Source organism: Galeopterus variegatus, unplaced genomic scaffold (genome assembly GCF_000696425.1).
Source record: "Galeopterus variegatus unplaced genomic scaffold, G_variegatus-3.0.2 Scaffold6997, whole genome shotgun sequence".
Lineage (NCBI taxonomy): Eukaryota > Metazoa > Chordata > Mammalia > Dermoptera > Cynocephalidae > Galeopterus > Galeopterus variegatus.
The window spans coordinates 103834-116099 of record NW_007733108.1 but is presented as its reverse complement, the minus strand read 5'-3'; the positions used below and the strand labels follow the sequence as shown (position 1 = coordinate 116099).

Genomic DNA, 12266 nt, shown 5'->3' with positions numbered 1-12266 from the left:
GAGGGTTGCAATCCCGTTGCCGGTCCCCGGTCCGGTACGGGTGCAACACTGAGGGTTGCGATCCGTTGCCGGACACGGAAAAAGACAAAAAGACAAAAAAAAAAAAAAAAAGAAATCATTGCAGTTTTCAGAAACAACAGAGAAACTTTCTTTTTGTAAAACTTTTTATTATTTGCATATTCATTCTTACAAATTGTGATATTTCTTTATGCCCTTTGCCTGATCTGTCACTTCCCAAACCCCCTCCATTCTCCCCTTCTCTAGTATCCTTAGGTTTGTTCTCTCCTTCTGAAAGTTCAGCATATTGTTGTGGACCTTCCTTCCTTCCCTTCCTTCCTTCCTTTCTTTCCTTCCTTCCCTCCCACCCTCCCTTCCTTGCTAGCAGCCAGTTATGAGTGAGAACATGTGGTATTTCTGTTTCAGTGTCTGGCTTATTTCACGTAACATAATTTTCTCCAGATTCATTCATGTTGCTGCAAAATGGCAGAACTTCATTCTTTCTTATGACCAAGTAGTATTCCATTGTGTATATATACCACATTTTCTTTATCCAGTCATCTCTCGACAGACACCTGGGTTGGTTCCATATTTTGGCTGTTGTAAATAGAGCTGCGATGAACATGGGAGTGCAGGTGTCCCTTTGACATGATGGTTTCCATTCCTTTGGATACACACCCAGTAGAGGGATTGCTGGATCCTATGGTAGCTCTGTCTGTAGTTTGAGAAACCTCCATACTGTTTTCCAGAGACATTTTCTTATCTCTTGTTTTCTAGGAATGGTTGCCAGTTCTTCTTGGCTGATTTTCATTTAGTTGAAAAAACATCTTGTCTTTCGGTGCTTATTTTCCTTTTTTTTTAATGTCCTTCGCTTTCCCCCTCTGCAGCAACAGGCAAATCCTTCCCCTTGCCTAATAGAAAACATTTCTGCTCAGCATCAGGCCCCACAGACTCGGATGTCTTCCCCTCCTGCATCTTCTCAGCTGTCCTTCCTTTCTGCCCACTGTTTCCACCTGGCTCGACGTCGTGCTCCTCTCAAGGCCCTTTCTAAACCCACCTCCTCTATAGAGCTTTTCCTGATTTGCCCCCTGAAAGGAAGGTCATCCTCTGAGATCTCCCTTACAGCAGTTATTAACATATCTTTGGCCCTACTCTGGCCCTTTTGGTGACTTCTCTATCCAACCGTGAACTTCACGAGGACAGGCAATTGTGTCTAACTTATTTCTATAACTCTTTGTTGAACTGACTCTATTAAATTAAGCATGCTAGAAAGATCAGCAGTGTTTCTCAGTGGGGACACTACTGGCATTCTCTTTGGAACAGGTTTTCATTGTGTGAGGCTATTGCATCACTGGAGGAGGTTAGTCCCTACTAGTCCCTAGTCCCTGCTCAGTTAATGCCTGTAACCACCCCCAACAGCTCAAGTACATCCTGTACGTTTAAAATTCACCCCATGGCCAGAGTTAGGAGAGAGAGAGAGAACCACAAGAAAAGACATTCTGAGGCATTAAGAGGGGTAATTCCTATTTATTATGTAATATTCACTTTATCTAAATTGATTAAGGGATTAAATTTAGACATTTTGGTCATTTCATAGCATCAACTGTGCATTTTGGCTTTATTTTTCAGTAGGGTACCCCCCGTTGTAAAATGGCCTATTTGGAATATAAGCTCTGTGAAGGAAGACTGGACAGTGCCTGTAACAAGATCCTCAGTCTGTATTTGTTGAGTAAATGAACGAGGCTTGCTAATGAAAAAACAAGAGGTAGAATAGAATCTTAGAGCCATTTAAAAATTTCCAGTAGTCCTCAGGTGTGTCCCATGGCTCCAGGGAAGAATGGAACTTGAAAGCCAACCCACCACTAGTTTAAGATGGGAACATGTCAAACCTCACATAAGGGGAGCCGTAGATGGCAGAGGGCTCCACAATAACAGGGCTTGCCGTGGAGCTTTCTTACCCTTTTTTTTTTCTCCATGCAAAGACATCTTTTGAACCCCATTTGGGCTGTTTCCCTTCAAACCGACACCACTTATGACACTTTGCTATTGAAGGATGTTCATTGTAATGCTGATTGGTTTTTATCTCCTCATCCATGCACCTGCTACAGAGATATGTTTGTGATGATGTTTAGGTTGTGGCTCACATTCTAGGTTGCTGATGGCTGCTCCTGCAGAATTGAGTTAAGCTATGAGATACATTATCCCTTCCTGAGGATAAATGACCCTTACACTCACATATTACACATTCCATCCCAGTCCCGAAAGTCTTTAGCTTGCTGCAGCACCAACTCAAAAGTCCAAAGTCCAAAGCCGCCTCTGAGACCAAAAGCAAAAGTCCTTCCAGCTGTGAACCTATGAAGAGTCAAAAACAAGTTTATCTATTTCCAAGATACAGTGGGACAGACATTGGGTACACATTCCCTTTCCAGAAGGGAGGAAAAGAAAGGAAAACAGTCCCCAAACAAATCCAAAACCCAAACAGGGCTAACGTTAAGCACACTGGGGCACCTGGACCCCTAAGGCATTGGGTAACCTCACTCCTACAGCTCCGCCAAGTGCAGCCCACTGAGCTGCCTGGTGCCTGTGGCTTTTCCAGGCCAGCGCTTCACGCTGCCAGCAGTCCCATGGTTCTGGGCTCCTGGTGGCAGTCCCGCCATCCTGGCTCCACTAGACATTTCCTCAGTGGGGGTTCTCTGTGGGGGCTCCGACCCCACTTTTCTGCTCCATATTGCTCTGTAGATGACCTCTGCAGTGGCTCCACCCCTGCAGCAGGTCTCTGCCTGAGTTCCCCGGCTTTTCCATACATCTTCTGAAATCTAGGTGGAGGCTGCCAGGCCTCCACTGCTATCACACACTGCTGGCCTGCAGACTTAACACAATGTGAACGCCACCAAGGTTTTCGGCTTTTTTTTTCCTTCAGAGGTGCTGAGGCAGGCTTGCTCCAGCCAGAGCAGCTGGGATGCAGGGGGCAGTTTGCTGAGGGCAGTGACACCTCAGGTCGGCTGTCCAGGACAAACTCAGTCCTCCTAGNTCCAGGGAAGAATGGAACTTGAAAGCCAACCCACCACTAGTTTAAGATGGGAACATGTCAAACCTCACATAAGGGGAGCCGTAGATGGCAGAGGGCTCCACAATAACAGGGCTTGCCGTGGAGCTTTCTTACCCTTTTTTTTTCCTCCATGCAAAGACATCTTTTGAACCCCGTTTGGGCTGTTTCCCTTCAAACCGGCACCACTTATGACACTTTGCTATTGAAGGATGTTCATTGTAATGCTGATTGGTTTTTATCTCCTCATCCATGCACCTGCTACAGAGATATGTTTGTGATGATGTTTAGGTTGTGGCTCACATTCTAGGTTGCTGATGGCTGCTCCTGCAGAATTGAGTTAAGCTATGAGATACATTATCCCTTCCTGAGGATAAATGACCCTTACACTCACATATTACACATTCCATCCCAGTCCCGAAAGTCTTTAGCTTGCTGCAGCACCAACTCAAAAGTCCAAAGTCCAAAGCCGCCTCTGAGACCAAAAGCAAAAGTCCTTCCAGCTGTGAACCTATGAAGAGTCAAAAACAAGTTTATCTATTTCCAAGATACAGTGGGACAGACATTGGGTACACATTCCCTTTCCAGAAGGGAGGAAAAGAAAGGAAAACAGTCCCCAAACAAATCCAAAACCCAAACAGGGCTAACGTTAAGCACACTGGGGCACCTGGACCCCTAAGGCATTGGGTAACCTCACTCCTACAGCTCCGCCAAGTGCAGCCCACTGAGCTGCCTGGTGCCTGTGGCTTTTCCAGGCCAGCGCTTCACGCTGCCAGCAGTCCCATGGTTCTGGGCTCCTGGTGGCAGTCCCGCCATCCTGGCTCCACTAGACATTTCCTCAGTGGGGGTTCTCCGTGGGGGCTCCGACCCCACTTTTCTGCTCCATATTGCTCTGTAGATGTCCTCTGCAGTGGCTCCACCCCTGCAGCAGGTCTCTGCCTGAGTTCCCCGGCTTTTCCATACATATTGCTCTGTAGATGACCTCTGCAGTGGCTCCACCCCTGCAGCAGGTCTCTGCCTGAGTTCCCCGGCTTTTCCATACATCTTCTGAAATCTAGGTGGAGGCTGCCAGGCCTCCACTGCTATCACACACTGCTGGCCTGCAGACTTAACACAATGTGAACGCCACCAAGGTTTTCGGCTTTTTTTTTCCTTCAGAGGTGCTGAGGCAGGCTTGCTCCAGCCAGAGCAGCTGGGATGCAGGGGGCAGTTTGCTGAGGGCAGTGACACCTCAGGTCGGCTGTCCAGGACAAACTCAGTCCTCCTAGCGTGAACGCCACCAAGGTTTTCGGCTTTTTTTTTCCTTCAGAGGTGCTGAGGCAGGATTGCTCCAGCCAGAGCAGCTGGGATGCAGGGAGCAGTTTGCTGAGGGCAGTGACACCTCAGGTCGGCTGTCCAGGACAAACTCAGTCCTCCTAGGATGGGAGGGGCGCTCTCCCAGACTTCTCAAATGCCTTTAGGGCATTTTCCCCATTGTCTTGGCTCTTAGCATCTGGCTGCCTTACCTCCAAGATACTGTCTTTAGCAAACAGTTCGTTTATCTGCTTCACCCTTGCGTTTTTCTCCTGCTTTCCACTTTTACATTCTGGCTTTTGAATTACTTCAATCAGTTTAGCTTACACCAGCTACTCACTCAGTCTCAGGCAGTTCAGCAGCGTTCGCCCACAGTTCAAACAGCTGCATTCGCCCAGTCCATCAAGGAGTGGCTGCCCTGTCCCTGTGCACATCTGCGGCCCTCCTGTAACTGCTGCCTTAGAGACAGGCATGTAGTAATGGCAACTAACTTTTCCACCTTTTCACCAGGTGAAAACATACTAGAAACTCTGCAGGCGCACCCGTCCTCGGGTCATCTGCCCATCTGCGTGTAGCACTCTTTTCTCGGGTTTTACAGCACCCAGCCAGCCATCGGGTTTAAGTGGCACCCTCTGAGCCTTTTGCCTTCGGGCAAATGCAACATGCATTTACTACATAGTCTCTAGAGCACGTTATACCATCCACCCCTAGGTTTCATAGTTGCAGCCACCAGGGCCTCTCCCTGTTTCTGCTGCTTTACTGTGTCCATTTCTCATGCACAACAGGTCATTCCTGGAGATGCATGGCTTTCCCCAACTCACCACTGGGTTGGTCATCTTCCCTAGTGTGACAGGCAGCAGTGGCCAGTTGCTGCACATCGTCCTCCAGGACATTTATCCGTGCTTCCAATGACTCTGCTTTCTGCCGCAAATCTCGATCAGTTTGCAGCATAGAGCAGCAGCCAGGCTCTGGTCAGCAGGAAAGTGGCCGCCGGGCACCACATGCTCAAGGACAGCCACATTTCCTCCTTCCTCCAAGGAATTTCGGCTCCTGTACCTGCTCAGAATCCTGTCATGGACTATGCCAATTGTGGCGGTCTGCTAATCCTGCCTACAGCACCAATTGTAGTGCTCCTGCTGAGGCCTGGAATCCTCACAGCACCAATTGTCTAGCTCTTAATCCTGTTCATGATGCCAATCGCAAAGCTAGGCAACCACGCTAGTTGTCTGGCTCTTTTACCTGCTGGTAATCCTGCACCGACTGGGCCGACTGTTGAGCCAGGGCTGGGTCTGGAACTCCCAGACCTCTCAAGCCCATTCACAGATGGGTCTCAAATTCTTCGTATGCCAGGCTGGGTCTCCAGACCCCACACATGCCAGGCAGGGTCACCAGACCCCTCACGCAGGTCTATGAGCTAGGCAACTGGCCAAAAGGTCCTTGGAGCCCACCCTCCTGCTTCACTAAAACTCCTCTTTCTCTCTCTCTCTTTCTCTTTTTTTCTCTCTCCCTCTCTCTCTCCTCTTTCTTCTCTCCCCTCTCTCAAGAACACAGAATAGCAACAAAACTAAAAAGATACACTGGTGCACTAACTCCACACACACACACACACAATTTGCTTACAAAGGATGTGCTGAACCACACCCAACAGGACCCAAGGTGAAGGCCCTGACCAAACTATTCTATTTTCCCAGCAGGGCCTTATTATGGAAATTGGTACATCTGAAGGTTCCATAACAGTGTCTGATATACACGAGGTGCTCAGTAAATATCTGTGGAAGGGAGAGAGACAGGCCATGGGACGTCATTGATGGGTTTAAGCAAAGGAACTACGTGACCGGATTTTCTGTGTGGGCAAGGTTGAGAGGATGAGGGTCAGCGTGATGTAGTAATCCAGATAAGAGGTGACAGTGGTGGCTTGAGTCAGGGGAGGTTACGCAGTGGCTTGTCGTGGGGGATCTGAAGAATATAATTTTCAGAAGCTAAAATTAACAGAATTTATGAAACAAAGAGACAGGAATGGCACTAAGGTTTGACTTAAAAAACAAGTGAGATTTTTCAGTCTCTTTTCAGTTCGGAGCCACTAGAAAAATTTGTAACTGTGACAGTGTAATTCCAGAAATGAAAATAAGGTCTAATTTTAATTTGGTTTTATTATCCACTCAGTGGTAGATAATGAAAAGATGGTTTCATAGAAAAGGGGTTCATGTTGCCTTGAGATTTTGATGTAAGCAGCATATTCAAGATGCAGAAAATCTCTTTCACAATATTACTCTAATGTTGGAAATGATTTACTGCATTTTCCATAATAGCACCACTAAAATAGCAAAGCTATGGCCGGTGGCATTAATATTTTAATGTGATTTTGCTCTATGCCATTAAAGCATCAAGCAATCAATAGCCAAGTTTCATGTATATGTCCCCACTAAATGAGCTCTGTGTTTACTGAGCAGATACTCCATTAAAACTGGTTAGTCCGTGAGTCTTTAATAAAGGTTTTTATCTTTGTCTGATAAAATGATGTAGTTGTCATTACTAGTTAGTAGTATGGCTGCGTTTCTCCCAAAAACATGAATAATAAATGTTTTTGCCATTGACTCCCTTGGCTTTGATACAATGTGTTTTGCAAATTTCAGTGGCATGAAAGAGGCATGAAGGCAAAAATTGATCCCTCTCTCCGAGGGAACAGTCCTCTTTAGAAGAGGTGTATCTGAGCCAAGCTCGAAGCCAAGTGTGCAGGAAAGGGCACTGGCCGGCGGAGGCAGCGATGCCCAGACACGTGGTGCTGTTGGTGTGGTCATTTCAGAGCTGTGCAATGTACATAATCGTGACAGGCTGCAGGGAGAGATGTGGGGACTAGAAAGGCAGATAGAAAATCAGCTGGGGAGAGCCCTGTGCTCCTTTATTCCACGGGCAGTGAGAAACCATCAAAGGTCTTCATTTAGAGAAAGGCATGATTACATGGGAGTTTTCGGGAGATCTCTCTCAAAGCAGTTTTCAGAAGATGAAAGGTAGACTGCAGGCAGCAGGGAGGCCAGTGAGAAAGCCACTGCATAGTCCAGGTAATGGTTACAGGCAGTTACAGGATCCCAAGGGAGGCCGTAAGAGTCTATTTATTGGGATTAGATGAAATAACTAGGTCTCCTGTTGGCTGTTGACTGCCTGGCACAATCTCTCATGAGTTTTGGCCCTTGTGATAAAGTCTTGGGTTAGTCAAGCTTATTTCTTTGTGTGGCAGGCCCTGGAGTCGGTGGCTTCACAATGGGCACATGGTAATCACCCAATAACTATTGGTAATTGACCTGATCTGATAGTGGGGGCTGATGACTAAGAGCCATTGGGCTGAGTTATGAATTAAGAGGGAGCATAGACACCACCTCATTTTACCATCTCACCTCATAGGAGGAAACTGGTACCCAGAGAAGAGAGCCTGATAGTGTAAGATGAATTTACAGTGGTCCTCTCTTAACCGTGGTTCCGCTTTCCACAGATTTGTGCTCGTGGTTTCAGTTACCTGTGGTCAACTGCAGTCTGAAGATATTAAGATAGTTTGAGAGAGAGACACAGAGAGAGACCCATTCACATAACTTTTATTTCAGTATATTATTATAATTGTTCTGTTTTATTTTTAGTTATTGTTAATCTCTTAGTGTGCCTAATTTATAAATTTATCATAGATATGTATGTATAGGAAAAAACATAGTATATATAGGGTTTGGTACTATCTGCGGTTTCAGGCATTCAAGGATGGTCTTGGAACATGTCCCCTGTAGATAAGGGGGGACATATTGTTCTCCAGAAGTGAGAGGAAGTTGCCTGATATGAGGGAGCTTTGCACTACAGAGGCAGCCCTAGCTTCAGATCATGAAGCAAAGAAAGATTTAGGGAATTAAAAAGTGGCTGTGGTCTCAACTTAAGGTGCCCAGTTGCTACAGAATGTTGCATAGCATGGGCTTGAGTGCTTCAGGTTGGATGGCATTGCAGCAGCTTCTTAAGAAGCTGGCCTTTCCACCTGCCTCCCACCAGGAGTACCAGGAGCAGCTGTCACGTAAACAGAACATCAGGCTTGAATCAAGAAATCTGGTTACAGATCCCAGCGTTACCTGAATCCAAGAACTTTGCTGGTGTTCACTGTCCCATGCTGCCTCACCAGGGGCCTAGCACATAGTAGATACTCAATAACATCATTGTCTGCATTTCTTAAGGGCAGGTACTCTTGTTTCTGTGTGTAAAGCAGCATGTTATAGTTGCTTAATACATGAAAAAAATCTGTAGAGAGCCAGCCAGGTCAGGCCTTGGCTTCTTTCACCGTGGGATGACCATGGTGGATCTGACAGATCTGGGTGGCCAGGCCTCCCCACCCCCACACTGCACCCCTACAGCTGCAGTGAGGCCTTCCGGAAACTGTTTTCTGTCGGAGGGGATGGCCTCCTGTGCCCTCCACACTTTTAAACAAGTAAGATCATGCTTCGTAGACATGGCATGCTTTCTTTTAAGTACAAGGAAAATCGCATGAAGTTTTTCGCTCTGGGGAGTTTTTGTGATCTCCTTCAGTGGATAATCCTGCCGCCTTCCTCTCCTACAATATGCCCCTCTTCCCTACCACACACGCTCCCATCATCACTTGCTGCATTTAAAAGCAAATAAAGCAGTAACTTACACAGCATGGTACAAACTGGTAAGTGTTACAGAAAAAGAAAAACTTAGAGAAGGGAGAGAGAACCAGCAGTGCTGGGGTGAGCGGGCATCAGGTTGTTTTTAACAGGGTGGTCCTCAGTGAGAAAGTGAGATTCAATTGAAATTCAAAGGAGACAAGGGAGGTAGCCATAGTAGATCTGGGGGGAGAGCCAGTGCACAGTACCCGCGGTGGGAGCGTGTGTGGGGACAGCCAGGAGGCCAGGCTGGCTGGAGCAGTGAGCAGCTGGGGGGGAAGGGGAAACGAATTCAAGAGGGAACGGGGTCGGGCATGTGACGCCACTGCTCCTCTGACGCCCTGTGAGGAAGGACCATTTCTCCCCCTAATCTATTGCAGACCAATATTTTTATAAAATTTAATGAAAATTAATTATTAGAAAAATGAAGTCTAAAAAACAGAGTAATAGCCTAACGTTTTATAGAGTCACATAAAATTACTCTTACCAAATTCGCATTAAGTGTTGACTTTGCATCTCTTTGCTTACGTTGTCATGGACTAGTAACCTACGCCGTGGACGGGTGCTGGCCCAGGGACCACGCTTTGAGTTGCACTGTGGGAGCTCATCACAAGGACTTGGCCTTTCCCCGGGCAAAAGGGGGTCTTTTGCAGTGTTTTGAACACAAGAACGACCGGCTCTGAGTTGCATTTTAAGCGAACCACTTTGACGTGCAGGGAGGTTGAAGTGCAGGGAACCTCAGGAAAGAAGCAAGGTGACCAGTCACGAGACTGTTACATTTTACAGAGGGGATGGTGACTCTGACCAGGAGGATATTTTTAAGGTGGAGCCCACAGCATTGCCTGGTGGATTGGATGGCGGGTGGAAAGGAAAGCGTGAAGTCAAGGGCGACTCCAGGGTTTCAGCTTGGATAGCACAGAAATGAGTTCCTATCAGCTGAGAGTGGGAAGGCTCCAACTGAGATGGAGCAGGTTGGGCGAAAATCAAGAGTTCTATGCTTTGAATCCGACTTTTGGTGCATAGGAGATCTAGTCAAATGCAACAGGTTTAACCATCATGACGTTGCCTAAGGACCTATGACTTAAAGTGGACTCTTTGGGCTGAAGAGAAACCCAGAGAGACCTTTAAGTCTGTTCTCTCACCTGTGACCTTTCACCATCCAAGGCAGGTGTTTGTATTTGCAAGGAAAGCAGTTTAGGAGCATGCAGCAGTGATTGCACTCTGACATCTAACTCTGCCTTATATGGAAATTATGCCACATTTTTTTTTACCTAGTTACAGGTAGAAGAACTATCTCCTGATTTCAGAGATACCAAGTTTGGATGGACCTAAACTTCATGAGGGTTTAGGAGCATGCAGCAGTGATTGCACTCTGACATTTAACTCTGCCTTATATGGAAATTATGCCACATTTTTTTTTACCTAGTTACAAGTAGAAGAACTATCTCCTGATTTCAGAGATACCAAGTTTGGATGGACCTAAACTTCATGAGGCAGCTCTAGAATTGGTTAGAATTTAAGAGCAAATCTGGCTGCTTCATCTGCCACCCATTTGATTGCCAGGATTAATTTGGCTTCTCTGATTGCTCATGGTTGTAGAATTTATTACCAAACCTTAATATTACTGAACATGCAACAGCTCTTGATATTTTACTGTGTGGTGGAAAAAAAAAAAAAAAGGTAAAGTACAAAGGCGCTTTAAGGTCATGAGCCCAATTCTTTAAAATAAATATATAATACACATGTGCTTATTACGTATCAACGATTGAAAGAAATACATTAAAATCTTACATGTGATTATTTGGGTAGAGAGACTACAACAAGTGGTACTTTTCTGTCTCACACTTTTGGGTGTGTAATAAAAGCAAGTTTCACGCTAATAATTAGCAATACTAATAACAGTTAATTAAAGAAAATGAGCACAACAGCCAGGTGAACGCTCTTCTCTCCGGCCTCCACAGCTCACCATCTGCTACCTGGATGTGCTGATGACCAGCAAGGAGCGCAGGAAGCAGCTGAGGGACCAGTACTGCTTTGAGTGTGACTGCGTCCGATGCCAAACCCAAGACAAGGTACGTCGCATGGAACCAGATTGGAATGCCTCCCAGGCAGTATCTCGGTGATCTTTCAGAGAACCCTCTTTTTATTTCGTTAATCCAAAATGAATGACTTAGTGCATGGAAGGAACAAAGGTAAATAAAATAATGCATTGAACTGCATCTATTTTATTTGCTGGAACTTTTGTCACCCACCAAGTGGAGACTTAACGACAGGTAAGGATACGTACAGCCTAGAGTCTAGTGGGAATGTAGGCATTAAACGTATAATTAAAATTAAAAGGATGTTGAGGCCAAAGTGCTATTAGAGCATATGTTACGAGGGCTGAGTTACATTATGATTGATAACAGCTGTTTCTCAGCACTAAAATACCAAGTTGTACCTACTTTATTTCTTTAAAATTTGTCCCATAAAACTTTCTACTGCAACAGTTTATCAGATGGAAATCACTTACCTAGCAACTTTTACTCTCTGAAAAAGGGAGAAGAGCCAACATCAATGCCTTAAAGACAATGAATGAACTTTTCTCTTTTCTGATATTTCTCACATACTGTCCTCATGTCGAACCTGTTTACTTTGCGTTTGCACTCAATCCCATTATCCGTAGGTATTCTGTAGAGTGTTCACATTGTTAGAATTCTTTTTAGTCCCTATCTCATTTGATCACAATAATTATAAATAAGTTAGGAAACAGAACACAGAAAGGTTTAGAGCTATGTGTCTGGGATAGGATGAAGAAAAAAGTGCAGAGCCAAGTCTCACACTCAGATCTTTTAACTAACTCTAGTGTCCCTTCTGCAATACCACAACTACCCGTGACTTCTGGTGCCAACAGCAGTGGAGAGAGGTAGTTGCATTCACTGCACGAGAAAGGACCTTGAGCTCATTCTAATGCTGCAGGAGTCAGTCAACATGATTAGTTTTGCATTAAAAAGAGCTTTTAGAAATAAGTGAATTAATGGGGCCGGCCCGGTGGCGCACTGGATAAGTGCGCCGCTTGGGAAGCGCGGTGGCGCTCCCGCCCGAGGGTTCGGATCCCACATACAGACCGGTTCCCGCTCACTGGCTGAGCGAGGCGCGGGAGCAGCACCGAGGGTTGCGATTCCGTTGCCGGTCCCCGGTCCGGTACGGGGGCAACACTGAGGGTTGCGATCCGTTGCCGGACACGGAAAAAGACAAAAGACAAAAAAAAAAAAAAAAAAAAAAAAAAAAAAAAAAGGAAT

General features: G+C 45.9%; 1 protein-coding gene across 1 annotated transcript in view; it reads left to right on the top strand.

Moving 5' to 3' along the window:
• The window catches only part of SMYD3 (SET and MYND domain containing 3), a 72443-nt gene that overhangs the window by 3868 nt on the left and 56309 nt on the right, over nt 1–12266 (top strand). Inside the window, exon 3 of the mRNA XM_008591527.1 lies at nt 10947–11057. Within this exon, the coding sequence (XP_008589749.1) occupies nt 10947–11057 (111 nt within the window). The remainder of the gene's footprint in view (nt 1–10946; nt 11058–12266) is intronic.